The 27,862-nt window shown below is 44.3% G+C and overlaps 1 protein-coding gene across 2 annotated transcripts in view; it reads right to left on the bottom strand.

Moving 5' to 3' along the window:
- EPHX2 (epoxide hydrolase 2) overlaps positions 1 to 27,359 on the bottom strand; it is a 59,919-nt gene extending 32,560 nt beyond the window's left edge. The window contains exons 1-9 of one of the 2 annotated variants that reach the window (XM_082726833.1): positions 27,160 to 27,359; positions 20,792 to 20,876; positions 13,845 to 14,004; positions 12,401 to 12,591; positions 10,694 to 10,816; positions 7,760 to 7,834; positions 4,406 to 4,501; positions 3,189 to 3,267; positions 65 to 99 (exon numbers count right to left, since the gene is read on the bottom strand). In XM_082726833.1, the coding sequence (XP_082582959.1) occupies positions 65 to 99; positions 3,189 to 3,267; positions 4,406 to 4,501; positions 7,760 to 7,834; positions 10,694 to 10,816; positions 12,401 to 12,591; positions 13,845 to 14,004; positions 20,792 to 20,876; positions 27,160 to 27,257 (942 nt within the window). In that variant the 5' untranslated portion in view covers positions 27,258 to 27,359. The remainder of the gene's footprint in view (positions 1 to 64; positions 100 to 3,188; positions 3,268 to 4,405; positions 4,502 to 7,759; positions 7,835 to 10,693; positions 10,817 to 12,400; positions 12,592 to 13,844; positions 14,005 to 20,791; positions 20,877 to 27,159) is intronic. The other variant, XM_082726832.1, reaches the window with a different exon arrangement.
- Between the last annotated feature and the right edge of the window lie 503 nt (positions 27,360 to 27,862).

Here is a 27,862-nt window from a genome sequence, read left to right as displayed (position 1 = left end):
TAAATGAATACCCACACTTATATCGGTAAAAATGTCACAAATGTTACCCAAAGATCTATCTTACCTGGCATAACACTTCCATGGAATATTCTTCTATTTCTGCAATTAGAAATAAAAGAAATACAGTTAATTCACATGATTGAAAATTATCAACAAAAAGGCCCCCTTTGTCCAAAAATAGGTATCTTATTAAATCATTAGATTGATGATATCTCCTTGTTTATTTTTGTTTTTGTTGCCTGTGCTTTTGGTATCATGCCCGTGAAATCATCACCAAAATCAATGTCATGAGATTTTCACCCATGTTTTCTTCTAAAAGTTTTAGTTTCAGGTCTTACATTTAAGTTTTCCACCCATTTTAAGTTGATTTTGGGGTATGGTGTAAGGTAAGGGTCTGATTTTATCCTTGTGCATGTGGATATCCAACTTCCTAGCATCATTTATTGAAGAGACTGTCCTTTCCCTAGTGTATGTCCTAGACACCTATGTCAAGGATCAACTGCCTGTACATGTGTGGATTTATTTCTGGGCTTTACTCTGTTCTATTGGCTATATGTCTGTCTTTACACCAATAGCACATTGTTTTGACTATTGTAACTTTGTAATATATTTTGAAATCAGGAAATGTGAGTCATCCAGCTTTGTTCTTTCTGACTGATTTGACTATATGGGGTCTTTTGTGGATCCATACTAATTGTAGAATTGTTTTTTCCTATTTCTGTAAAAAATGCTATTGGATTTTGATAGGGATTTCCCAGAATCTATAGATCATTTTGGGTAGTATGAATATTTTAACAGCAGCAGCTATTCCAGGAGGCAACAAAACAAAACAAAACAAACAAACAACAACAACAACAAACCGAAGAAAAAAAATTATCAGAGAAATAATTCAAGTAAACTTTCAAGAACTGAAAGATAAATGTACCCAGAGAAGTGGATGAAAAGAGACCCATGTCATGGCACAATACCATAAACTTTTATAACACAAGAAGATAAAGATCCTAAAGGTACTGAAGGTTCAGGGGGAAAAAAAGTCATAGACAGACTCGTGGATCTGAATGGCATGGGATCTTTGAATAGCAACAAGGGAAGATAGAAAATAGTGGGACAACAGCTTCACAGTTTTAAGGGGAAACAATTTGTTATTTAAAATGAATTGTCAAATGATAAAAAATTTATATCCAAATGATCTGCAGTGTGTATGTATGCATTCCAAATGATCACACTTGGCTTTAGAACTCATGTTATATGTTACCTTCAGCAATAGTTAACATGTAAATTATTGTTTCCTTTTTTTAAGATTTAATTTAATTTAATTTTTTATTTTTTTTTTAAGATTTTATTTAACAGACAGAGATCACAAGTAGGGAGAGAGGCAGGCAGAGAGAGAGGGAGGAAGCAGGCTCCCCTCTGAGCAGAGAGCCCGAAGCAGGGCTCGATCCCAGGACCCTGGGATCATGACCTGAGCCAATGGCAGAGGCTTTAACCCACTGAGCCACCCAGGCGCCCCAAGATTTTATTTATTTTAGAGAGGGAGAGAGAGAGAACTCGAGCATGGGATGGGGGAGAGTCAGAGGGAGAGGGAGAGCGAGAATCTCAAGCAGACTCTGCACTGAGCATGGAACCTGACATGGGGCTTGACCTCACAGCCCTGAGACCACGCCTTAGCTAAAACCAGGAGTCTGTCGCTCAACCGACTAAGCCACCCAGGCACCCTGTAAATAGTTGTTTTTGTTAAAAAGTAGTTATAATTAGAGTATGGATAACTATAAGTCTAACTTCATCCAGAACAGTTCTGTTTATGTGTGTTATTACTCATAGCGTTTCTTTTACTTTTAATGGTGTTCTGGTTTGAATGATAAATTAATTACTAAGTTATCCCTAGAGGATTCAGGGAAGATCATGGTCTACCTGAATGAAAATAGACATAATAATTTTAATAATTAAATTGGGGGGGAAAAAAAAAACCTTCACTGTCTTTCTCGGCTGTCTGGACAAGAAGCTTTCTTTTTGTCTGAAGTGCCTATGCACCATGGAAGAGGTAGTAAGCGGCCGCGGAGTAGGAACCATGGCAATTAGGGAACAATCATGGCACACTCCCCGGTCATGACAGGCTGAATGGTCTGGCTGGTTACCCGAGTGCCAGTTTCCATCAGCTGGCTTCAACCTCGACAAGTTTGCCCTAAACATGGGGGAAGCAGCTCAGAGAAGGGGTGGTGAGCAGCTGGTCTGGCTCACTGGGCACCGCTGCCAGCAGCATGGCTGATTGCATCCTATTCCTCTCTCCACCTGGGGAGCTTATTAACAATTTTGGGACTGAGACCCTCCCTGAAACCAATAAAAGCAGCAGACTCCCTCGCCCCAGGAAAGTGCTTGTAAACCCACACATGGACTCGGGTTCATAGGCCCCCAGTGTCCATTCTCAGATAGATGCCATCTGGAATCCATAAACACTGGGTTAAGGATCTGGCCTACCAAGTGCCATAAGATCCAGAAACTCCACTTCTGGGTATACAGCCCAAAGAATTGCAAAGGAGGAACTCAAGCAGATATCTGCACATCCATGTTCACAGCAGCATAATTCATTTCAGCCAGAAGGTGGAGGAAAACCAAATGTCAATCGGTAGAAGGGTGGATAAACAAAATGTGGTCTGTACATTCTATGAAATATTATTTGGCCTTAAAAAGGAAGGAAATTGTGATATCTGCTACAAGATGGATGAATGTTGAAGACATTATGCTAAGCGAAATCAGCCAGTCACAAAAGGATAAATTTTCTATCATCCACTTAAAAATGTCTGGAGTAGTCCAATTCCTAGAGAGCAGAAGGGTAGTTGCCAAGGGGCTAGGGAAAGGGGAATGGGGAATTAGTGCTTAATGGTACAGAGTTCTGCTGGACAGGAAAAGTTCTATAAAAGTTCTATACATCCTATACCCCACATCCAGCACGAGATTTCCTCTCGGCACAGGCAACTGGGTCTCTTGTATTCATTCAGAGTACGGGAGCAGAGACATCTGAGCCCAAAGGGTACAGACAAGGGTCACTACAGGAGAGGAGAAGGGAAAAGCCGGGCTCCCTCTAAGGGCTGTCCACTCTGACCTGGGACCAGAGGGAGAGAGTACAGTTGGAGAGCTTAGACAGTCAGAGGGATAACCAACACAGGGCATCTGGGAGACAGTTAACCTACCAGGAGGAGCTGACGACTCTCCATAGCCTTTCATGTCCAGAGCTAGTACCCGGAAACCTGCCTGAGCCAGAGCAGGGATCTGGAAAACAAAGAGTTCAGGGACACCCAAGAATGGTCTCATCAGTCTTTTACAGACACTCCTTCTTTGTCTCCTTCTACCCACGGTCTTGTAAATGGCTCAACTCAAAGTGCCCTGTAGCACTATCTGGGATCCTTGCCATGAGGCTGGAATGAGCCCACCTGGATAGGGCTGACATGGACAGTGGTAAGGTCTGTGTACTGCATCTAATACTACATCTAAGAGAGCACTTTTCCTAGCAAAGACCTTGGAGATTTCTATATTCATTACAAAGATTTCCCAGCAGGTGGCATAAGGAATAGTGAAAAATCTGCCTTCTTCTATCTGCAAAGATGGCATGTTGTCTAGCACAGCTCTGAAGTCTGGACCCATCTCTGGCTCCAACATTTCTGAGGTATCACAGTCATCGTTGGAGATGACGCTCCACTGTAAGGTTTCGGCTTCTTTTTAAAAAAAATACTTTATTATTTATTTATTTATTTGAGAGAGAGAAACAGAGAGCATGGGAGAGAGTGAGCATGAGCTGGGGAAAGGGCAGAGGGTGAAGGAGAAGCAGCTTCACCACTGAGCAAGGAGTCCGATGCGGGGCTCGATCCCAGGACCCTGGGATTATGACCTAAGCTGAAGACAGATGTTTAACTGACTGAGCCACCCAGGTGTCCCAAGGTTTCAGGTTTTTTTTTTTTTTTAATATTTTGTTTATTTATTTGACAGACAGAGATCACAAGTAGGCAGAGAAGCAGGCAGAGAGAGAGGAGGAAGCAGGCTCCCCGCTGAGCAGAGAGCCCGACGAGGGGCTCGATCCCAGGACCCTGGGATCATGACCTGAGCCGAAGACAGAGGCTTTAACCCGCTGAGCCACTCAGGTGCCCCAGGTTTCAGCTTCTTCTTCTTCTTTTTTTTTTACGTTTCTTTTCAGCGTTAACAGTATTCATTGTTTTTGCACCACACCCAGTGCTCCATGCAATACGTGCCCTCCCAATACCCACCACCTGGTTCTCCCAACCTTCCACCCCCCGCCCCTTCAAAACCCTCAGAGGTTTCAGCTTCTTAATGGCATTCTACACTGGGCAACACCATCTATAGCTTCCTCTTCCTTCACCTTGACTGGAGCAGACCTTCCCTCAGTTTCCTTTACCTGGTACCGCCAAGAGAACCAGCTCTCAGGAAATCCATGGCAGAGACACACAGCAGGTCCAGAACCCAGCTCCACAAAATGCAGACGCACCCCAGGCTGTAGCAAAGAGAGGTGAACAGAAGTGACCACAGCACCAGGCTGGACAGAACCAGTCCGTCTTCCGCAGACCACTCTGGGCCACCTCCGGGTACTGCCGGACCTCATAATTTCTCAGCTCAAGGCTCCGATGCCAGAAGATGTTCAAGAAGACACAACTGGCCAAACTGCAATAAAGCCTTTTATAGGAACACAGAAGGCCAATATTCATGTTAACATGAGGAATACTAGGATTATTTTGTTAAAAAAATGTTTCTCTCTTGAATGCAAAATCTTCTCCAAGCTTTGCTACATTTCTAGTGCTCTGGGCTGTGGGTCCTAGCCTACTAGAGCTCAATGTCTGTGTTCTCTCCCTGGCCCATGACAACATTTTCCAGACCTCCGTCCACTTCTTTGCAATTGGTGTGGCCATGTGACTGAGTTCTGGCCAATGGCCTATGAGAATGAACAAATGCGTGCTATACCTGGGTCCACATAAACCTCCCACACATTTTCCCATCTGTACCTGAAGAGTTTGGGCCTTAGGCAAGGTAGAACCAACAGAAAGGAAACGGGATCCTTGTTGACTGCATGGAGAGAGCCCACTCCTACCCTACAATGGGGTGTCTGGCAAGCAGGGAATGAACCTGATGTTGAGCCAACGGAAGTTTGGGATGGTCTGTTTTAGTACTTAATCTCCTCCAATTATTACCATGTGGTTTGTTTTAGTACTTAATCTAAGTACTAGATGGGTGGTTTGTTTTAGTACTTAATGGTTTGGGATGGTTTGTTTTAGTACTTAATCTCCTCCAATTATTACCATGTGGTCTAAGCACACCAACTAAAGCAGTATCCAATCAGAGTGCCCTATTTTCCCTCAAAAGTATGTATCTCCAACTTTCTAATGGAAATAACTGGGAGAAGTAAGCTTTGCATATGGAAATTCAGTTGGAAGAATTCTACAGAGCTGCATCTCAGATTACTCTAAGCTTGTGTTCCAAACCAGAAGTTTCATTCATGATTCCCAGCGAGTTATTCCGCTCGAGAAAACATGAGGCTGACATTTCACAAACTCTATCGTGGTCTACAGTCATATCAGAATCTGTTTCATCGTCTATTAGTACTTGGCAAAGGAAGGATCTGATTCTATTCCTTATATTGCAAAGTGCTGTAGTACTGATGTCTGGTGACACGGTCCTAACCTGCCCTTGCTCTAAATGGATCCTAAACTAAGACTCCTTTTTGCTGCTCAGCATCAAGTAGCTCAGCAAATGCATGTACTTCCCCATTCTTTAAATGATATGTTAATAAAATTGCCATAAAGCCAGAAAACGAGAAAGACCTAACCCAGCTTGGGTGGCCTTAGTATTCAGTGGAAATCGATGGAATAGCACCCTGGAGAGCGGGGCTCGGCTGGGACTCCCCAGAGGTCACTGCCCCAGGCCTTTAATTTGGGGTGAGGACAGAGGGGGTGATAAAGCGGTTCTGACCACCCTCCTTCAAGGTCAAATGAGAAATGTATTGGAACTGACCAGACCTATAAGCCTCAAGAGGATTATGTCCACAGGGTTGAAGACACAAGGCCACAGGCCAGATCCCATGCCACAGGCTGAGAGCCCCCAATCCTCACTGATACTGGAGATGAGGTCTTAAGGGACCTCAGGAAGTGTTCACCCCTTCAGCAGCAGCCCAGGGTTACAGGAGAGGCTGGGCTAATGATTGCAGTTGCTTCAGCCTTTTCTTACTATCCAGTTCCCACCCATCCTTTCACACCCACTTCACCATCACCGCTGAACACTCCCCGGTGCAGCCTCCACCCTCACCGAGCCCATCCCAAGAGCGCCAGAGCACTGCTACCAGACAAGGACCCCATCCTGGGTTGGAACTGCAGGAGTTGGGAACGTGTATCTCATGTAGACCACAAGATTCCTGAGGTCTTAGACACTCCACTCATCTCGGTATTTCTCTCTGTGCCCCACAAACAACAAATACTCAATAAATCCTTGAGGGGCTGTCCTCCAGGTAGCAGGGCTTCCCCCGCATCTGCAGACGTGCCCGCTCACGCCACCAGCTCTCCTCTTCATCAGCTACAGTTGACCGAGCACAGAGCCACCAGGTACAATGCCCCGTGGTCCGCGTGCATTATTTCAATGACAGGTGACCCCTGCACAATGTGGGTATAAACGGCACTGACCCCCCACCTGCATAGTCGAAAATTGCATATTAACTTTTGACCCCCCAAAAAACTCAATTCCTACTAGCTTCCTGCTGATTGGCAGTGGTACTGATAGGAGGTGATGAAGGCCTATTTTGCGTTATGTATACTACATACTATAATCTTGTAAAGTGAGCTAGAGAAAAGAAAATGTTCTTAAGAGAATCACAAGGGGTAAAAAAAAATGGAATAGAAAATACATCTACAGCACTGCACTCTACTAGATCCTCAGATAAGTGGACCCACGCCATCCAAACCCATGTTGTTCAAGGGTCAGGTGTAATCCACACAAGAACACAGAGGGGACATATCGGCATCACCTCGTTATAAAGCTGTGTACGCAAACATTCAGAGTGATGAAAATGTATCTAAATCTGTAAACTTAGTGCCAAAGTCAGGATTCACACCGGTTCTATCTGGCCCCAAGCAACTGTCCCATCGTGTTTTGCGTATGAGCTGACCTGTAGCTCTAGGTCGCTTCCCATTTAAATGGGACCAATGACAAATGAAGAAAGATCCCAAGGTGAATCCATGAAGACATTCTAACACCCTACTCTGTATCCTGGCTGGATCAGGAGTCGGGGCCCCTCTGCACATGGCCTTGGCCTTGCCGTAACCCTGACCACTGGATGTTTTAATGACCACTTCTGTCTCTTTATTCTCGCTATGGGTTTTTTGAGGATGGATCTGTCTTGTTCCTCACTGCATCCCTTGTATCTGGCCCAAGCCTGACACCAAGGCAGTGCTTGATGAGTATCTGCTAGACGAAAACAAGTTCTCCCCAGAACACAGGCCAGACACATGCACTTTAGCACTCTGGGCTACTCAAGGCCACGTGACCTGTCTTCCCACGGGAGTCTGACCACATCTGTACATTGCTTTGCATATCCTAAAGCATGACCCTTGTCTTCTGACTTTTAAGGAATGAGTAGATGGAGAAATATTATTTCCCTGTAAACAGTGAGTATTCAGGTACCCTTGATATTTAACAAATGTCTCTGCATGTCATTGTAGATGGGCTGGTGAGGGAGGCCTCAGCTGACTGGGAGGGAGCGCTCACATACCTTTATCGGCACATACCCATGGCTCACGTCGCTCAGACTGCATGGGATTGGAAGAGGGTCTGCAGCGCGGGGAAGCTGGAAGGAAAACAGGGACAGTGAGAGAGGCGGCAGCCTCCTTCTGTGCGACGTTCTCAGAGACGGCTTCCAGAAATCCAGAGTGCTGGCACAGGCACCTGTGCCATGGGCTCCTGAGTCCTCCCTGCCCAGCCCCGTCCCTCTCCTGCGAGCACACAGTTGTATTCATCTCCCCCTCCCTTTCAGTTCAGTGCAGCCCATGATTGAGTCCTTCGGACAGAAGAGCGTGGCCTGTCAGCCTCACCCGTTAAAATCCCCACACGATTCTACATTCTCAACTGTCCTACATTCTCTACTGCCCCCCGCTTCTGGCTGAGAGCCTGGTGTGACTCAGGAAAACACAGGGGGAGAACAGTGGGTCCACTATCAAACCTGGGTCCTTGAATAGCTGCCTGAAGCAAAGGCCCTGGCCACCACCACCCCAACTTTTTTACATCAGCAAGAAATAAACCACCTACTCTAAAATGCTGAGATTTCATACTTCAGTGACTATAATTCTTCCCTACGGCAGTTCCTCAAGTGGTCACCCTGGCTCATGCTGGACACCATCAGGAATGTGAAGTGCACAGAGCATCACTGAATGGCTCCACTGCAGGTTCCCTCCCTCACGCCGGCCAAAATCTGACTCTGGGCCTTTGTATTAGTCTGCTCTGGCTGCCATAACCACGTGGCACAGGCTGGGTGACTGAAACAACAGACGTTTATGTCTCCCAGTTCTGGAAGCCGGCAGTCCAACACCTTGGTTGGTCCAGGCTTGGTTCCTCCTGACTCCTCTCTGTTTGGCTTTGCACCTCCAACCTGGGTCCTTCACGTGGTCTTTCTTCTGTGTCTGTGTCCTGATCTCCTCTTCTTATGAGGACAGTTGTACTAGATTAGGACCCACCTGCAATGACCTCATTTATCTTCATCGCCTCTTTTAAAGGTTGTATCTCCAAATATACTCACATTCCGAGGTCCTGAGGATTTAACATGAATGAATTTGGGGTGGAAGGGGGCAGAGGTCAGCCAGTAAGAGCCTTCTGCCTGCAGGCCCCAGCTGGGTTGTCTGGAGTCCCAGGAGGACAAATAACATCTTATATGACATCTAGGTAAAGAACAAAATCCCTGAACAAAGGGTCCTTAAGGGGCTTCTTTACCTTATCCATGTGAGGTGTCTTGAGACAGAAATGACAAAGGACAGTAAGTGATCTTAGTCACAGAAAGTGACATATTAGCAACTCCTACTGCTAGATCGCTCATCTTTGGTCCCAAAGGTATGGTCTAAGGAAGAAGCGGCTCCGACCTCTGAGGTGCAAGAAATAAACTATGAAATGTACCTCCTTTTTTAAACATGGAAGAGCTTGCATAGACATCCTCAGTGGGGGAATCAGAAGGCAAGCCCCCTACGGCCGTGGCACCTGGAGAAGATTCAGGGTATGGTGGGAGGGATGGGCAGCTGGGTGTCCTTTGATGGCAAGGGGCCTTGTCTGGACTGAGGGAGTCAGGACATGGACCCCTAAGGGCTAGAGTCCCATGGGGCCCTTCTGCTGAGGTATCCCTGGCTTCCTAGTGGATGTCTTACTCTCTGATGTGAGGAATTTGAGAAACAAGACAGAGGATCATAGGGGAAGGGAGGGAAAAATGAAACAAGATGAAACCAGAGAGGGAGACAAACAGTAAGAGACTCTTAATCTCCGGAAACAAACTGAGGGTTGCTGGGGGGCAGGGAGGGTGATGGACATTGGGGAGGGTGTGTGCATGGTGAGCGCTGTGAATTGTTTAAGACTTTTGATTCACAGAACTGTACCCCTGAAACAAATAATACATTGTATGTTGATTTAAAAAATAAAAGGGAATAATTTTCATCCTTCCTTATAGCTTCTCCCTACTTTGGAGAAGACAGGTGAGGCATGGCTTACTTTCCCAATTACAGGACAGTTATCTGTGACTCGTACGACAAGGGGACAACTAGTAAGTGGGACAAACAGGTGGACGCTGGGATTCTAAGTCTGGGACGTTTTCTCCTCTGCTGCATGAGACTTCTAGGCTTGTAGAACAGATTGAGCTTGGACAAGACACTTTACGACAGTGAAGCCATTAGACAGATATTTTTATTTATTCATTAAAGATGAAAAGTCAGGAACACCTGGGTGACTCAGTCGGTTAAATGTCTGTCTTCAGCTCAGATCATGATCTCAGGGTCCTGGGATCCAGCCCTGCACTGGGCTCCCTGCTCAGTGGGGAGTCGGCTTCTCCCTCTCCTTCTGCCCCTCCCCCACTCGTGCTTGCCCTCTCTCTCAAATAAATAAATAAAATAAAATAAAATAAAAAAAGAAGATGAAAAGTCAATTGTTCCTACCATGGGGGGCTAAACTATGTCCCTTCCAAATTCATCTGCTGAAGTCTAAACTTCCAGGGCCTCAGAATGTGACTGTGTTTGGAGATAAGGTTTTAAAAGAGGTCATTAAGTTAAAAAAAAGAGGTCATTGGAGCAAGCCTATTGGAGTCCGAATCCAATCTGGCTGGTGTCCTCGTAAAAGAAGACATCTGGACACACACTGGGGAAGACCATGTGGAGACACAGGGAAAACGCGGCCATCCAAAAGCCAAGGAGAGAGGTCTCGGAAGAAACTGCCCTTGCCAACACCTTGATCCTGGACTTCTTCTCTGCTCATGGCTGCAGAGAAAGAAGTTCTTCAAGGACAGCAGTGCTGATGGCCCAGTGGGGAGCGGCCACCCACCCAGGAGGTGAGCAGCTGGATTCGCGCCATGAGCACCGAACTCCCGGAAACGATCCCCCTCTCACTTGCTGTGTCTCCTGCACCCCTCAACACAAGAGGAACGGTGGGAAACCCAACCCAGCGCAACCCCAAGAGTTACCTGCACCCCAGTTACTCTCTCCAGTTCTGCCAGGGCTGTATCTGTGTCACGGACGAGGATGGTGACCATCCCCAAATCACGGGCCGGCTTCAGATTAGCCCCGATGTCATCCAAGAACACAACCTGAGCAAAATTCACCCAGGAGGGAGAGCACCGGAAAGACACACATTAAAATGGGGATCGTGGGTTTTTTGTGATGGCAAGGTGAAGAATTACTTTTTCCTTTATATATTTGTTTACTCTTACAAATACTGAATTACATCAACATATCCATAAACACAGAGAGATGTACAGATTCCCAGAGACGTGTGTGGGTTTCAGCCTAAATTCTGAAACTGTAAAAAAATTAAGGAAGGATATAAACTTATCAGGGTGACATTAAAATTCATCTAGGGAATCAACATGTATGAACAGACCCCCGCCCCCAAATCTGGAAAAGCACTGTAATAAGGGCAGATACTAAAACAAACTATGACGCTAAAAAAGGTAAAACTAAAAAGTGGGGTGCTGGGACGCCTGGGTGGCTCAGTTGGTTAAGCAGCTGCCTTCAGCTCAGATCATGATCCCAGCGTCCTGGGATCGAGTCCCACATCGGGCTCCTTGCTCATCAGGGAGCCTGCTTCTCCCTCTGCCTCTGCCTGCCACTCTGTCTGCATGTATTCACTCTCTCTGACAAATAAATAAATAAAAATCTTAAAAAAAAAAAAGTGGGGTGCTAGACGAGAAATAGACATATCAATGAAATAGAAGAGAGCTGAGGAATGAACCTAATTATAAATGACAATTCGTTTTGTCCGCCTGGCAAAAATGGTACTTGAAAGATTATATAATTATCTTAACTGCTTGGGGGAAAATAGTAGATGCTTTCTTCACATCATCTTCCCCCAAAATAAATTCTGAATAGATCAAATATTTAAATTTTAGAATAAAAAAAAATCCTTAAAGTCATAGAAAAAAGCATAAGTGCATTATCATCTTGGATTAGGGCAGGCCCAGACTTCTAAAAAGCTCATCCAACCCAAAAGTCAGAAGTGAGTAACAGGCATACTAAAATTTAGAGCACTGTTACAAGGCTTATCCAGGGGTTGAGAAGAGCAGGAGCAAAGTTTAAAAGGAGAGAGGTTGAGTTCTAGGATTGAGCCTGGTAAGGATTCTGGTAAGGATTCCTGTAAGGATTCCCATGAGGGACTTCAGGGTTCCATCCACCAGCTTGTGGAGAGGGTGGGGCCAACAAGAGAGGGTTAGAAACATCAGGGAAAGGTATTTAAGGATGGACTAATTGCCTTTTTAAAAACTGGAGGTGGGGCATACAAGGAAAACAGAGTTTTGAATAGATAATTAGAGACAGCACGAAGACAGAACTTTGGGGTGCCTAGAGGAGGCAGCTCTAATACTGGAACTCACCCTTTGGTAGGGTGACCCTTACCAGCCTTGTGGTCTTGGGAAAATCTCCCAGGGTCTATGCTTCTTTACAGGCAAACTGAGGCGGCTGGGCTAGCAGTTTGACAATACCTGTTTTGACCTATAAAAGCCACAGAGAGTGGCCCATGCCCATGGAAATCCTGGCCTGGGAGAATGGGAACCTGCCGCTAGACCCAGCATCAAACCACTAGGCCCCAGAAGTCCTCCACCTGCTCCCTCCTCCCTTTTTCTTATGTGCACTATCTCTAGAACATTCTCCTTCACTCAAAAGAAGTGTCCACATACCTCACTGGGGCTGGCCTTCAGGGTTTCCAGCACAAACTTGTAGATCTGAGGATCAGGCTTGGTCATTCCGATCCTGCACGACTCTATCAGGAAGTCAAAGTGCGGCCTCAGCTGACACAGCAGCTGGGCCAGGCTGCCCCTCTGAGCGCTGTCGTCCACCCAGTCGTTGGTGAGGATGCAGGTGGTGTAGCCTGAAAGAGAAGTCACCAGTGACTGGACCAGATACAGAACTTTGCTCCAAGAAGCTCAAGTTACCCCCACAGGCAACCCCAAAGAAGGGGCCACATAGGGTTCTTCTTTGCATCAACTTCTTGATGCCCAGCTTCTAAACTGACATGCGGGACAAGAACCATTTTTACCCATAAGCACATCCTGACACTGAGACAGGAGAGTAAGCAAAGTGGGTACGTGAAGGGCTTTCAGAAGCACTGACAAAAACACTATTGCTAAATATCCCTTGCAACTGTAGAGCAAGAGATTGTGATCTTTATCAGCTCATATGCTCCTGGCCACCTTGGGAGTAAGCAGGACAGACCTCATTATCCACTTTTACAGATGAGCAAACAAGCTCGGACCAATGATGAGCTTCCCAGAGCTACACAGTGAAGGCAGAACCGAGCCAGGCTCAGAATCCTGCCTTTGGACTGGCCCTCCAGGGCTCCTGCCAAGTCAGTGTTACTGAACACTCCGCTCCACTCTTTCAAAATTCCTGCCTTGGCTTCTGGAGACTGCATTCCCATTTCAAAACCAGAGGAATGCTGGCAAAGATAGCATTATTCCCCCGGCTTTCTCTCCCTAACCAAGAAGGGGAAGAAGCAGGGGATGCTGGAAATAAGGCACTGAAGAGTCAGTGGTGAGACCTTTTGCATGAAACATGAGTGAGAAACACGGACATGGGACGGCTCAGCCACGACCCTGTAAGTCTACTGTTAAGTGGGTAGAATGATTTCAAATATGCCTGTGACAAAGAGCGGGCTCTGACACTACATAAATGTCTACTGGATGAACTTGATCTCACATCCTAGACCATTTGACATCCTCTGAGTTCATGTCAACCAGCTCACAGCTCAGTCGCTTTGACATTTAGAGGTTGAGCCGATCACAGTTGCTTTAAAGGCCTTGATTTTCGATCACTGTGACAAAAGGTTGGGTCCTTCTGGTCATTACTAAGTGTCACCGGAGGGAGAGAATTTTGCTCACAAGGCAGTCTCTGGCACAAACTGCTCTATTAAGTAAAATACTTTCATTTTTTTTCCCCTACTATTCTGATAGTGCTGTTTTTGGCCATTTGATAAAACTTACTTCGGGGCTGTTTTTAAGAATGGCTTTCCATCAAATTCCAGAAGACCTGTGCTCTCAGAACACATCTGGATGTATTCTGACCTAACCCTCCCAAGGGTTCTAGTGCGGCTGATTGAGAGAACAACCAGTATTGGCTCCTTACCCTTCTTTCTGAGCCCAAGAGCAGCCTGAAGCATGGGATAGTTGATTTTTCTTGCTGCAACTGCCTTGCCAAAGAGCTGACTTACAGAGAAATTCTCAGGGAGGCGGATTCCAGATTCCTCAGAACATTTCCTGCAGTCTTCTTCCATGAGTGGCACCCACTGTGGAAAGGAATAAATGAGTATTATCAGTTGGTATAATCCTTCAGATAGCTTCTGGCAGGGGCACCTGGGTGGTTCAGTGGGTTAAGCCTCTGCCTTCTGCTCAGGTCATGATCCCTGGGTCCTGGGGTCGAGCCCTGCATCGGGCTCTCTGCTCAGCAGGGAGCCTGCTTCCCCCATCTCTGCCTGCCTCTCTGCCTACTTGTGGTATCTCTGTCAAATAAATAAATAAAATCTTAAAAAAAAAGAATAGCTTCTGGCAGCATTGCTGCATCTGACCATATGCGTTCTCTGTGGGCCAGCAATTCCACTCCTAGACCTGCACCCAACAGAAAATGTCCACATATGTTCACCAGAAAGACATGTTCATCTATGCACTTGCAGCAGCACTATTTCCAAGAGCCCCAAACTACAAACTACGTAAGTGCCCCTGTTTATGGCCTGAATGGTGTTCCCCCCAAATTCACGTTGAAGTCTTAAGCCCTCCCATCTCAGAAAGCAATTGTCCTTGGAGGTAGGGTCTTTAAAGAGGTGATTAAGGTAAAATGAGGTCATGAGGGGCGCTGAATCTAATCTGACTGGTGTTCTTGTAAAAGCAGGAGATTAGGACACACACACACACACACACACACAGAGGGAAGACTGAAGACACAGAAAATGGCCACTGCAAGACAAGAAGAGAGGTCTCAGAAAAAAACCAATCCTGTCAACACCTTGATCTCGGGCTTCTAGGCTCCAGAGCTATGAGGAAACAAATTTCTATTGTTTAAACCACACAGTCTGTGGTATTTTGTTATGGCAGCCCTAGCTGATAGCAGCAAAATGGATTGTGATATGTTTACACACTACCATAGCAGCACTATTTGGAGTAGTTCCAACTGAAAAGTACCCAAACCCCAATAGCAGACTGATATAGAGAGCTCACAAATAAACCCATGCATACATGTATGGTCAGTAAATTTACAACAAAGGAACCAAGAATATACAATGGGGAAAGGACAATCCCTTTGATAAACGGTGTTGGGAAAACTGGACAGCCACATACAAAGCAATGAAACTTGACCACTATCTTCGCCATACACAAAAGTCAACTGAAAATGCATGGAAGACTTCAATACAAGACCTAACACCATAAAACCCCTAGAAGAAGACATAGGTGGTCAAGTTCCTCAACATAGGTTTTGGTGATGATTTTTTTAATCTGACAACAAAAGCACAAATAAACTATTAGGACTACATCAAAATAAAAAAGCTTCTGGACAGCGACAGAAATCATCCACAAAACAAAAAGGCAACTACTGAATGGGAGAAGGTATTTGCAAATGATATCTGATAAGGAGCTGATATCCAAAATATAAAAAGAACTCATACAACACAACAGCAAGAAAAAAAAGAAAAGAAAAAAGAAAAAAAAAACTTGATTTAAAAAATGTATGGAAAACTGAAAAGACATTTTTTTCCAAAGAAGACATACAGGTGGCCAACAGACACATGAAAGGATGCTCAACATGACTAATCATCAGGGGAAACACAAATCAAAAACCACAGTGAAGGGCACTTGGGTGGCTCAGTTGGTTGAGCATCTGCCTTCAGCTCAGGTCATGATCCTGGTGTCCAGAGATTGAGTCCCACATAAGGCTCCCTGCTCAACAGGGAGTCTGCTTCTCCCTCTGACCCTTACCCCTCTCATGCTCTCTCGTTTTCTCTCTCTCTCTCTCCCTCTCTCCAGTAAATAAATAAATAAATATTAAAAAAAAAACCCACAGTGAGACATCACATAGCAGCTATTAGATAGGCTATTATCAAAAAGACAAGAAATAACAAATGCTGGTGAGGATGCAGAGAAAAGGAACACTTGTGCATTGTTGGTGGAATGTAAACTGGTGCAGCCACTATGAAAAACAGTATGCAAATTCCTCAAAAAATTAAAAATAGGGCTACCATATGATCCAGTAACTCCATTTCAGTATTTATCCAAAGCAAACAAAAACACTAACTCAAAAAGATATCTGCACCACCCCCCATGTTCACTGCAGCATTACTTATAATAGCCAAGATATGGAAACAACCTAGGTGCCCATCAATGGATGAATGAATGGATAAAGAAAATATGGTATATAAATTTAATGGAATATTATTTGGCCATAAAAAAGAACAAAATCTTGCCATTTGTGACAATCTAGATGAACATCGAGGGCATTATGCTAAGCGAAAGAAGTCTGACAGAGAAAGACAAATACTGTATGATCTCTCTTATATGTGGAAATTAAATTCAAAACAGAAAGAAAACCTAAAAACACCAAAAAAGCCAAACTCATAGATACGAAGAAAGTGGTTGCCAGAGGCAGGTGGTAGGGGACGGCGTGAGAGAAATGGGAGAAGAGGGGGTGAAAAGATAAAAAGAAAAAAGATACAGATGCCAAAATTGATGCAAGATAAAATATAAAATGTGAGTAGACTAAAGCCATTAATGAAATTGGAAAAATAATGGAAGTATTTACCTTTCTATAAAAAAACATTTCCAGCCTTATACTGTTACACAAGTAAAAAATATATAAATATAGTTTAGTGGGAGAGTTACATAAGTAGATTTGCATTTTAGGGAGGTCATCCCAGAAACAGTGAGAAGGATTGGAGGAAGGGAGAATAATTAGAAAAGAATTTTCACAAGTTCCACCTTCAATATCCACCTACCAGCATTAGTGGCCAAGAACTCCATCTTCCCTTCTGTTGCCATAGATAATGGTCCATTGCTCTTACCAAAGCTCGAACCCTCCATCTAGATTCTATCCGGCTCTGCTTCAAGGAAATAGCTCCAGGGGGTCTCCCTTCCTTATTCCTTTATCAGCAGTCTCCCTCCCTACTGCATCACTGCCATCAGCATGCAAGCACATTGTTACCAGAAAGTAAACCTTTCTTGACTTTATCCCCTCCTCCTTCTACTGTCCCATTTTTCTGCCCTACTTTGCATCAAAACTTCATATAGTGTTCAAACCTTTTCTCTCCTTGTTTCTTTTTTTTTTTTTTAAGATTTTATTTATTTATTTGATAGAGAGAGATCACAAGTAGACAGAGAGGCAGGCAGAGAGAGAGAGGAGGAAGCAGGTTCCCTGCTGAGCAGAGAGCCTGATGCGGGACTGGATCCCAGGGCCCTGAGATCATGACCTGAGCCGAAGGCAGCGGCTTAACCCACTGAGCCACCCAGGCGCCCTCTCCTTGTTTCTTGCACACAGTCTGGTCAGGCTTTTATCTTCACATTCCACATGCCACTTTCTCTTGTCAAGGTTATCGATGACCTCCATTCTATGTTACTACATCTAATGGGCACTTGCTGACCCTCATTTTGCCTGACCCATCAGCTGCACCAACACAGAGGGCCATTCTCTTCATCTGAAACTTGATAAATCCTTGGCTGCCAGGGTCCACACACTCTCCTGATTCTTCTCAGACTGGTCGAAATTCATTCTCCATCTCTCAATCTGGGTCCCCTTCATTAACCCCATCTTTAATATTAGAGTACCTGGGACTCTGGATTCTCCATTTATACTTCCTTTCCCGGTGATCACACTGAGTCCGGTGACACTAAAAATGCCATCTATATGCTGTGTGGGTGTTCAGCCTGGATATCTTCCGTCAACTCTGGGTTTGTATATGAGGCTGCCTACTGCACGCTCCATTTGGAGATCAATAAGCATTTCAAGGACGCCTGGGTGGCTCAGTTGGTTGAGCGGCTGCCTTCGGCTCAGGTCATGATCCTGGACTTCCAGGATCAAGTCCTGCATCGGGCTTCCAGCTCCTTGGGGGGTCTGCTTTTCCCTCTGACCTTCTCCTCTCTCATGCTTTCTCTCACTCATTCTCTCTCAAATAAATAAATACAATATTTAATAAAACAAATAAGTATTTCAAATTCAAATACCCCAAATCAGGCACATGATTTCCCAGCCCCACAGCAGCAAACAGCAACTGATACTGTCAGTTGGTTCTGGTCAGAAACGTTTGTTACCCTTCACTCTTCTCTCATACTCACACTCAATCAGGAAAGCCTGCGGAAACTACAGTCAAAATATTCCAGGTTTGGCGCCTGGGTGGCTCAGTGGGTTAAGCCACTGCCTTCGGTTCAGGTCATGATCCCAGTGTCCTGGGACTGAGTCTCGCATCAGGCTCCTTGCTCAGCAGGAAGCCTGCTTCTCCCACTGCCTGATAGTCCCCCTACTTGTGCTCGCTCACTCTCTAAACCTTTCCCTTGCTGCAAATATATATACATAATGTCACTTCACTGCTCCAAATCTCCCAATGCCTTTCCATCTCAGGGTGGGAAAAAAAAAAGGATAAAGAGATCAGAGTATCTTCATACAATGGAATATCATGCAGCAATGAGAACAAAACTTGGACTGCACACAATGATATCTATGATTCTCACAAATACAGTGCTGAGGAAAAGATGCCCAGACAGAAAATATTAATCTGTGCAGTTCCATTCAAAGTACAAAATATGTAAAAGTGATCTCTAAGGCTGGACATCAGGATGGTTAGTTACTCTTGGAGGGGTAGTGTCGGAAGGGGTGTTAGGTGGGGTGCCTACAGTGCTAATTATGTTTTATTTCTTAATCTGGGTGCTGGTGACCTGAGTGCATTCAGTTTGTGCAAAAATTTGTTAAACTGTATACTTTGCATACTTTTCTGTTTGTACTGTATACAAAAAAGAAAAAAAAATTTTTAGAGTCAGACACTTAATTTTTAAAATTTTTTAGAATCAGACACTTAACCAACTGAGCCATCCAGGTGCCTTGAATACACAAATAAAACTTAAAAGACGACACTCACTTCCAGGATATAATTTTTGAAGACAAATTAAACCTAAGTAGCCTTTGTCATAATATATAGATGACCCCTGAATAATGTGGGGGTTGAGAGCCCTAACCACTCACATAGTTGAAAACCCATATGTAAGTTTTGACTCCCCAAAGCTTAACTACTAATAACCTACTGTTGACCAGAAGCCTTACCATTCACATAGAATTGATTAACACATATTTTATATGTCATATGTATTATTATATGTATTATAACAATACAGTAAGCCAGAGAAAAGAAAATGCTATTAAGAAAATCCTATGGAAGAGAAAATGCATTTACAGCACTGTATGTGTATTTATTGAAAATAAAAAAATCAACCCGTGAGTTCAAACACATGTTGTTGAAGGATCAACTATAACGTGCTTTTTCAGACCCCATCTGCTAACTATTCAAGTTACCTAGAAGGTACACAGACGAAGAAAGTCAGAATGGGTACAGAGTTTTCACAGCAATTACTAGAAATTCACTCTATAATTCCTATGTTCGTTGAAAGTACATTGTACTCCTTTCTTTCCTTCTCTTCTGACAATATTAATTGCGGATTTCTGTGTGCTTGTTGAATAGATTCTTAGTAGCCTTTCTTCTTGCAGACACTGCCTGAGAATCCAAGTGGTTTCAGATCATTGCTTTGTTAAAAACCAGTGGAGGTTGTAGTCACAACGATACTGCTATTTACTGAGCACTTGCTATGTGCCAGGCACCATGCGAGACAGTTTCCTAGCTTCCTAACAACCCATGAAGAAGACAGCAGATCACGTTCATTTTACAGATGGCAAGACTGAGCCTTTAGGAGGTTAAGCAACCTGTGTCTGTAAGTGGGAGCTGTGATTTAAATCCTGCTCTCTGCCTCCAAAGCCCATCCATTATCCAGTTATTAATTAACAGCCTCTCCCCACAACTGGTCCTGTCTGAAAACAGCTTGAGTAAGGATGACCACTATCAAAGCAACAAAACAATCAACAAAACAAAGACTAACAAGGAATGGCGAGGATATGGATCAAGTGGAAATCTTGGGCACTGCCCAGGGGAATGCAAACTGGGGCAGCCGCTCTGGAAAACAGGATGCAGGCTCCTTAAAAAAATTAAGAACTACTCTATGACCCAGCCATCCCACTTCTGGGTCTATACCCAGAAGAACTGAGGGCAAGGTGTCCCGCAGATATTTGTACACCCAAGTTCACAGTGGCATTATTCACAATGACCAAAAGACAGAAGCAACCCAGGGTCCATCGACAGATGAACAGATAAGCAGAATGTGGTCTATCCATACACCAGGAAACAATTCATCCTTAAAAGGGGAAGAAATCCTTTCACAGGCCACAGCACGGATGAACTTTGGAGACACCATGCGTGAAATAAGCCAGGCACAAAAGGACAAATACTGCAGGATCCTACTTATCTCATGTAGCTATAGCAGCCTCATACACAGAGACAGGAATTCAGTAGTGTCATGGCTGCCAGCAGCTGGGGGAAAAGAAGGATGGGGAGTTTTTGTTGAAGGGGTATAGGACTTTAGCAAGATGAAAAGAGTTCTGGAGATTGACGATGGTGATGGCTTCCCAATGAGAATATACTTTACATTATAAAATTATATACTTAAAAGTGATCTAGATGACAAATTTTGTATTACATGTATTTTACCACAATTTAAGAGGAAAAACAGGCTATTCTCCGTGGCACAGACTGGCAAGAAACTGGTAATTTCCCACTCATGGAGTGAATCCTGCGGGTTGGCCCAAAGAGATAATGAACCAGTCTTAAATATCTCTCTGTGTGTCTCAAAGCCTCCATCCCAGTCCTGGGAGGAAAGTACTAGTACTAGGTGAGGCAAACATGGTGGGTCTGCCCTCAGAGAGCTTCTAGTCAGTGCGGGAGATGGGCATGTGGGCACAGAATGCCTTCTTAAGGGGTTTATGAAGTGTCCCCTTACCTGGGAAAATGTGATCTCTCCCCTCATGAGGCGGGCACTGGAGCCCTCTGGGCCTCCTCTCTGGAAAGCTTCTCTCAGAAAGCCTCTGGAAGATACAAAGAAACAACAGCATGCATGTTCAGAGGACTTCATCACAGCAGCATGTAGGGAACAGACACTATTCCTATCCACAGACAAACGGCTGTTTGTTTGTTTTGTTTTTTTAGATTTTTTTTTTTTAATTTATTTACTTGAGAGAGAGACAGTGAGAGAGAGCATGAGCGAGGAGAAGGTCAGAGGGAGAAGCAGACTCCCCATGGAGCTGGGAGCCCGATGCGGGACTCGATCCCAGGACTCCAGGATCATGACCTGAGCCGAAGGCAGTCGTCCAACCAACTGAGCCACCCAGGCGTCCCGACAAACTGCTGTTTGTCGGGACGGGGAAAGGCAATGTTCAAGCCAGGATCTTAGGCTATACGAGCAATCGAACCTGGATGAGAACACAAATTAAATGACAAATATGCCGGCAGGTGAAGCAGCTCATGGGAACCACCCAGCAGAGCCTCTTCAACTGCCAGTACTTCTGGCTTTGCCACTTAAGGGACAAACTCAAGACTGGATACACATTCATTCCTGTCTTCAGCTCCTTTGTACAAGGCACTACTCCAAAGGACTGCTTTATTAGTACATACTTTTCAGAGGGAATGAAATATTTTTTCCTGGTTTTGATTCTGAACATACAGTTTCTACTTCATTTTAACCATATTTAATTTTTAAAAAGTTTTCTCAGGTTAAGAGCTAAACTGCCCCACCTCCAATTCCTATCTTGAAGTCATCATCCCTAGTACTTCAGAATATGTATTTGGAGATAGGGCCTTTAAAGAGGTGATTAGATTAAAATGAGGTCATAAAGGTGGGCCCTATCTAATGAGCAGTGTCCTGAGGAGAAAATTAGGACACACACCCGAATTGGGAGAAGGCCATGTGAGGACACAGGGAGAAGACAGCCTTCTATAAGCCTAGGAAAGAGGCCTCAGAGAAACCAATCCTGCCGCCATCTTGACCTTGGACTTCTAGCCTCTGGAACTACTGTGGAAGCCACCCAGCCTGTGGTACTTGGTTATGGCAGCCCTAGCCAGCTAACATACCTCAGCTCATACTCGTCCCAAGGAATAGCACACACATAGGGAGAGAGACCAGCTCATCACCCTCTCACTTCCTTACATTACAAAATTAAAGTTTCCATTCCGCTTTCTTGATAATTTCCCAACCCCCATGGCGGATCAGCTACCTTCACATGGCTGGCTAGGAGACGATCAGACGGATAAGGATGATATATATGTGACACGCACACACACCTCTGCTCCCTCACACCCCTGACAACCCATCCCCACAACCGAGTCCACTCAGCCCAGGCACTGATGTGCAATCTTTCTCAATACAGTGCCCCAGGCAAATATTTATAATGGATGAAAATCAGCAGGCCAGTTAAAATGATTTACCATTTCCAAGTAAGACAACAAATCTACTCTGGGAGTTCCATTTCTGACAATAGGCAACTCTCTTCTATCCAACTAACGCTCTTGCAGGTAACGATTATCAACTTCACACAACATGCAAAAAAATACATACCTAATATTATAGCCTTGCTCAACATTCCAGTAAAAGCAATGGCTCTGCCATACCTTTGCCATCAGTTGTCTTTTATTTATTTACTTGGAAGATTTTATATTTAAGTAATCTCTACATCCAACATAGGGTTTGAACTTAACAACCCTGAGATCAAGTCACATGTTGCACCGACTGAGCCAGCCAGGCACTGCCCTGCTGCTTGTCCTTTTTTTTTTTTTTTTAAACAGGGTTACTATGTTGTAATTATATACCATCAAATTCACATTTTAAGGAGTATGATTCAAGGATTTGTAGTAAATTTACAGACTGTGTAACTCTGTGACATCAATGCAAACATCAGCACATTCCAGTTTTAGAACATTTCCATCACCTCCCAAGGTTCCTCGTGCCCTTTGGCAGCTGGTCTCCAGCTTTAAGAATCAATACACAATTCGACTCAACAATTTTGGATTGAGCACCTGAGGTGTGCAAGACATTGTGCTGGATGCTGTGATACAAATGCAGGAAAATGTGACTGTATTCTTCGGGAGTACACAGGGGAACAAGGGAGTCAACACATAAGTAACTATCACACGCTGGAGGAATAGGATGGAGAAAGCAAAAGGAAAATGATTTTTTCTGCCTGGAGAATGGTGGCTGCTAGCAGAATGGGAACTGAGGGAAGACTAGAACTACAGAGAAAGGAGATACCAATGTATCTATAAAGCAGATCAGGCAGTAATAATAACAGAAGAAGCAATTTGAAATATGAACACTGTTGGATTGGAAAACACGAATTCCAAATTTTAAGGGTGGCTAATAAAAGCAGTGAGCAGTGAAGCAGCTATCACACAAAATGAAATTAGTGAATCAAAAGACAGGATACAGTTTTCAAGAACAAAGAGTAAAACAAGGAAGCAATTCAAGTTAATGAGCAAAATGATAAGACCTAGGGAGTCCAAATTCCTTCAATAAACAAGCAGTAAGAATTTCAAAAGGGTTGGGGCACCCAGGTGGCTCAGTAGGTTGAGTATCTGACCCTTAGTTTCTACCCAGGTCATGATCGCATGGGTCGTGGGACTGAGCCCTGCATTGTCTTCCTTGCCCAGCAAGAAATCTGCTTGAAGGATTCTCTCTCTTCCTCTGCCCCTACCCAATCCCCACTCATGTGTGCAGGCACATGTGTATGTGCTCATGTGCGCTGTGCCTCTATCAAATGAAATACATAAATCTTTAAAAAAATTTTTTAATGTTTTAAAATTTAATTTAAATAAATAAATAAATAATTTATTAGTAATTCCAAATTAAATAAATGAATCTTTAAAAAAATAATCCTTCCATGATTGATCAGAGACGCAGTAGGAATAACAGAACACTTCTCTGTTCTGAAGAAAGATTCGACACCTTAGATCAAAAGTATACCAATTACCAAAGCAAAATTAATAAAAAAACAAACCTCCACAACAGGCATATGTGGGGGAACTGCGCCAATTCTAAGGATAACAAAGGGTAACAACCTTTTGTGTAGAAAAACAGGTTATACACAAACAAAAAACAATTCGGAGTGACATTAGTCTTCTATCTGCAACTTTAGATGTCAGAGGTTTGTGGAACAATACTGACTGGACATTAAGAGAAAAATAAACAATGGCCCCCAAATTGTAGCCCCAGATAACTATTACACATTTTTGAAGGCAACAGAAAGTCTCAGCATATAAAACCAATGTTTACCATCACATGCCTTTCCTGAAAAAAAAAAAAAAATTCAGGGAAGATTTCCAGTCAACTTAAAAATAGATGAAAATAAAAAGTTGAGAACAGGACAATGTGGTTTAAAAGAAATTGGAAATGAAGTTTTTAAAATACCATTTCCATAGCATTAGAAAAAAACAGAAATAAATATAATGAAAGAGGTCTAAGACCTCTGCCTGGAAAACTACAAAACTAATAAAGATTTCTGTATCAAGTTCATGGATCGGGAGACGATATGGTTTGGGCAAAAATTCTCACCAAATGGATATAAAGATTTAATTCACTCCAATCATAATCCCAGCAGATTTTGTTTATAAGTGTGAAAATTGACACATTGATTACAAAATTTATCTGGAAACTAAAGGACACAGAATAGCCAAACAAATCTTTAGGATTAAATATGAAGGATTTATATTACAAGATTTTAAAATTTATTATAAATTAAGACAATGTGATATTATTGCATGGAGTTATATATCAACTTAGCATAATAGGGAGTCCAGAAATAGACATCTACATACATGGTCCATTTGATTTTCTCACCAAGGCACCACTGAAATTTAATGTGGGAAAGATTTTTTTAAATAAATGACATTAGAGCAACCGGATATCCATAGGGGGCAGGGAGACTCCACACCATATACAAAATTTGTTTTGAGGTGGATCATGTATTTAAATGTAAAAGTTAAAACAATCTAGGTTCTCCAAGAAAGTCGGATATCTTCACGATCTTTAAGAATGCAAAAATTTCTTAAAAGGACACCGAAGGCAGCAGTACCTGGGCAGCTCAGTCAGTTAAGCATCTGACTCTTTTTTTTTTTTTTTTAAGATTATTTGAGAGAGCGTATGAGAGAGAGCATGAGAGCGGGGTGAGGGGCAGAGGGAGAAGCAGACTCCCTGCTGAACGTGCAGCCTGACACATGGCTTGATCCCAGGACACCAGGATCATGACCTGGTAGAAGGCAGACACCTAACCGACTCAGCCACCCAGGCGCACCAAGCAGCCGACTCTTTTTTTTTTTAAGATTTTATTTTTATTTATTTATTTGACAGAGGGAGACACAGTGACAGAAGGAACACAAGCCGGGGAAGTGGGAAAGAGAGAAGCAGGCTTCCCACGGAGTAGAGAGCCCAATGCGGGGCTCAATCCGAGGACCCTGGGATCATAACCTAAGCTGAAGGCAGCCGCTTAACAACTAAGCCACCCATTTTTTTTTTTTAAGATTTTATTTTTATTTAAGAGTCCAACTCTTGATCTTAGCTCAGGTCTTGATCTTGGGATCGTGGGTTCAGGCTCATTTAAAAAAAAAAAAAGGATACAAAAAAGCGCTACCATAAAACAGTAAAAAAAAAAAAGATAAATCAGTCATTAAAATTAGTACCTCCTGTTTATCAAAGAAACCACTGAGAAAGTGAATGAACAAGCCATATACATGGATATGCTTGCAATACCTACATATGACAAAGGACTGGTATCAAGAACATACAAAGGGGGGGGGCGCCTGGATGGCTCAGTCAGTTAAGCATCTGCCTTCAACTGAGGTCATGATCCCAGGGTCTGGGGATGGAGCCCCAGTCAGGTTCCCTGCTAAGCAGGGAGTCTGCTTCTCCCTCTCCCACTGCCCTTCACCGCTCCCCACTCCTAAGCCTAGCTCAGTCTCTCTCTCTCTCCTATTCCCTCTCAAATAAATGAACAAAATCTTTTAAAAAATAAGGGAAAGTACACTTCAACAAAATTTGGGCTTTACTTATTTCAGACTCCCCTTTGACTAGAACAATAATGGATCAATCTATCATTGTTTGGGGGTATGTAGTGTACTGGTTTATGAAGGCCGTTATTCTGTTCGCTACTGGCTTGTGAAACACCCACAGTGAACCTAGGTTACAGAAACTGCTGCCAAAAGAAACAGTCTCTGAGCATTGATTTGCCCTGAAACAAAACGGACAGAACTCTTAAAGCTTCCATCAGGCTCCTTATCCTTGCCAGGAATTTAGAATTCAGTCTTCTTTGGGTGTCACCAGGGTGATCATTTATTTTCTTTCTTAATTTTTAAAAAAACTTATTTAATTATTTGAGAAAGAGAGAGCGTGGGCCGGTACGCAAGTGGAGGTAGGCGCAGAGGGCCAAGCAGACTCCGCGCTGAGGAGGGAGCCCAATGCAGGATCGCGTCCCAGGACCCCAAGATCATGACCTGAGCCCAAAGTGGACACTTAAATAACTGGGCCACGGGAGCGACCCTCTTTCTTAACTTTTAAACAAATATGCTTTCCCTCCTTCTGACTATAGGGGAAGCATATGTTCATGAAGAGATAAACCGAAAATGCCAAAAAGTAGAAAAATGAAGAAAATCATTATAGTCTCATCTGGGATTAATAATCCCAAACATATTCTGGGATACTTCCTCCACACATTTTTCTGCAGGTAGCTTCCCCCTAGCCAGCTATAATTGAAACCATGTTGTAAAAAATTGTTTCACATTCTGGTGGGTTTGTTTCTTTTTTTTCAGTTCTCATTAACAGGTCTTTTCTGATCTGAAATCTCGTTCTGAACATCCTGTTTCTTGGTTTCCTGGTGACGCTTCCTAGTTCATTTCCCAGCGACGAGGCTTTGGGGCTGTTTCTCTAGTTTGCGATTAGAGCAAGTGCGCCCGCAAAGCACAGGACTTTGTTCCCTCTTCAACTTCAGGGCGGCCTGAGGACACATTTCATGACACAGAATTAGAGGGCAGCAGTGAGCCCGGCGAGCAGCTCCTGTCACTTTAGGAAAAGAATCCATCACAGAGGGCAATTTTGGGAGTCTTTAGAGAGATTTAATCACTTAGCATTTACTAAGACAATGGGTCTAGTAGCGTGCATGGGTATTTTTAGGGTAATTGTCTTAACCTCTGCAGAGCTCCCGCCCTACAGCACCGTGAAACCAAGGCTGGGGGTACGCAGAGGCCTTTTCTCAGCTAGGGGCCCGCCCCCTGGCGCCCCGGCTCCCCCCTTCGCCACCCCTGCTCCGGCCGGGCGCTGATTCCCCTTACCTGGGCAGCGCCAACTCCTCGGTGCGGTCCAGCGTGCCGGCCACCGAGGGCAGCGCCAGGACCCCGTCCAGGTCGAGCACCGCCGCGCGCAACGCCATGGCGGCCCACAGAGGACCAAAGCTCCCGGCGGTGCGCGGAGGCCCGTAGCGGGATGGGAGCGGCGGGCCGCGGGGCCTCCCTCGCACTGGTCCAGGGGGACCCCGCCCCCGCCCCGCCCCCGTCCCGCCCCGCGCCCTGTCCCGGGCCGGCAGGGGCGGCGACCCACCTGTCTCCACCGCCTCCAGGCATCCAGTCCCCCTGCTAGTGTCCTGACCACTTGGGGCGAACTTGCTATACTGTCGCCGGTCCGGGGGCGGGCCTCAGAGAAGGGGTCTGAGGAAGAACCAGGGGCCACTGACCCTTTAAAGTGTGTGTGGCCAAAAGCTTCATTCAGTGTTTGGATCCTTCCATGTTTGTTTCGGTTGGCATATCCACTAAACTCATAGCTTTGTTGCCCCTCCTTTTGGTGCGTATATTTACAGATCTGACGCTATCCTGTCCACACTCCCCTCATCACACACTTACCTGTCAAGGCAAAATGTGTTTCAAGAGTAAAATATGCTCCAGATACCGTATGCCTACTCAGAATACATCTATTCTAATCTCTTGTTGGAATGAGGCTTAGAAGGAAATTTGGAGTACTTACTACCCCTTTGTACCTTCT

The sequence above is a fragment of the Mustela nivalis genome (genome assembly GCF_964662115.1).
Source record: "Mustela nivalis genome assembly, chromosome: 4".
Classification (NCBI taxonomy): Eukaryota; Metazoa; Chordata; class Mammalia; order Carnivora; family Mustelidae; genus Mustela; species Mustela nivalis.
This window is presented reverse-complemented; position numbering and strand designations above follow the sequence as displayed.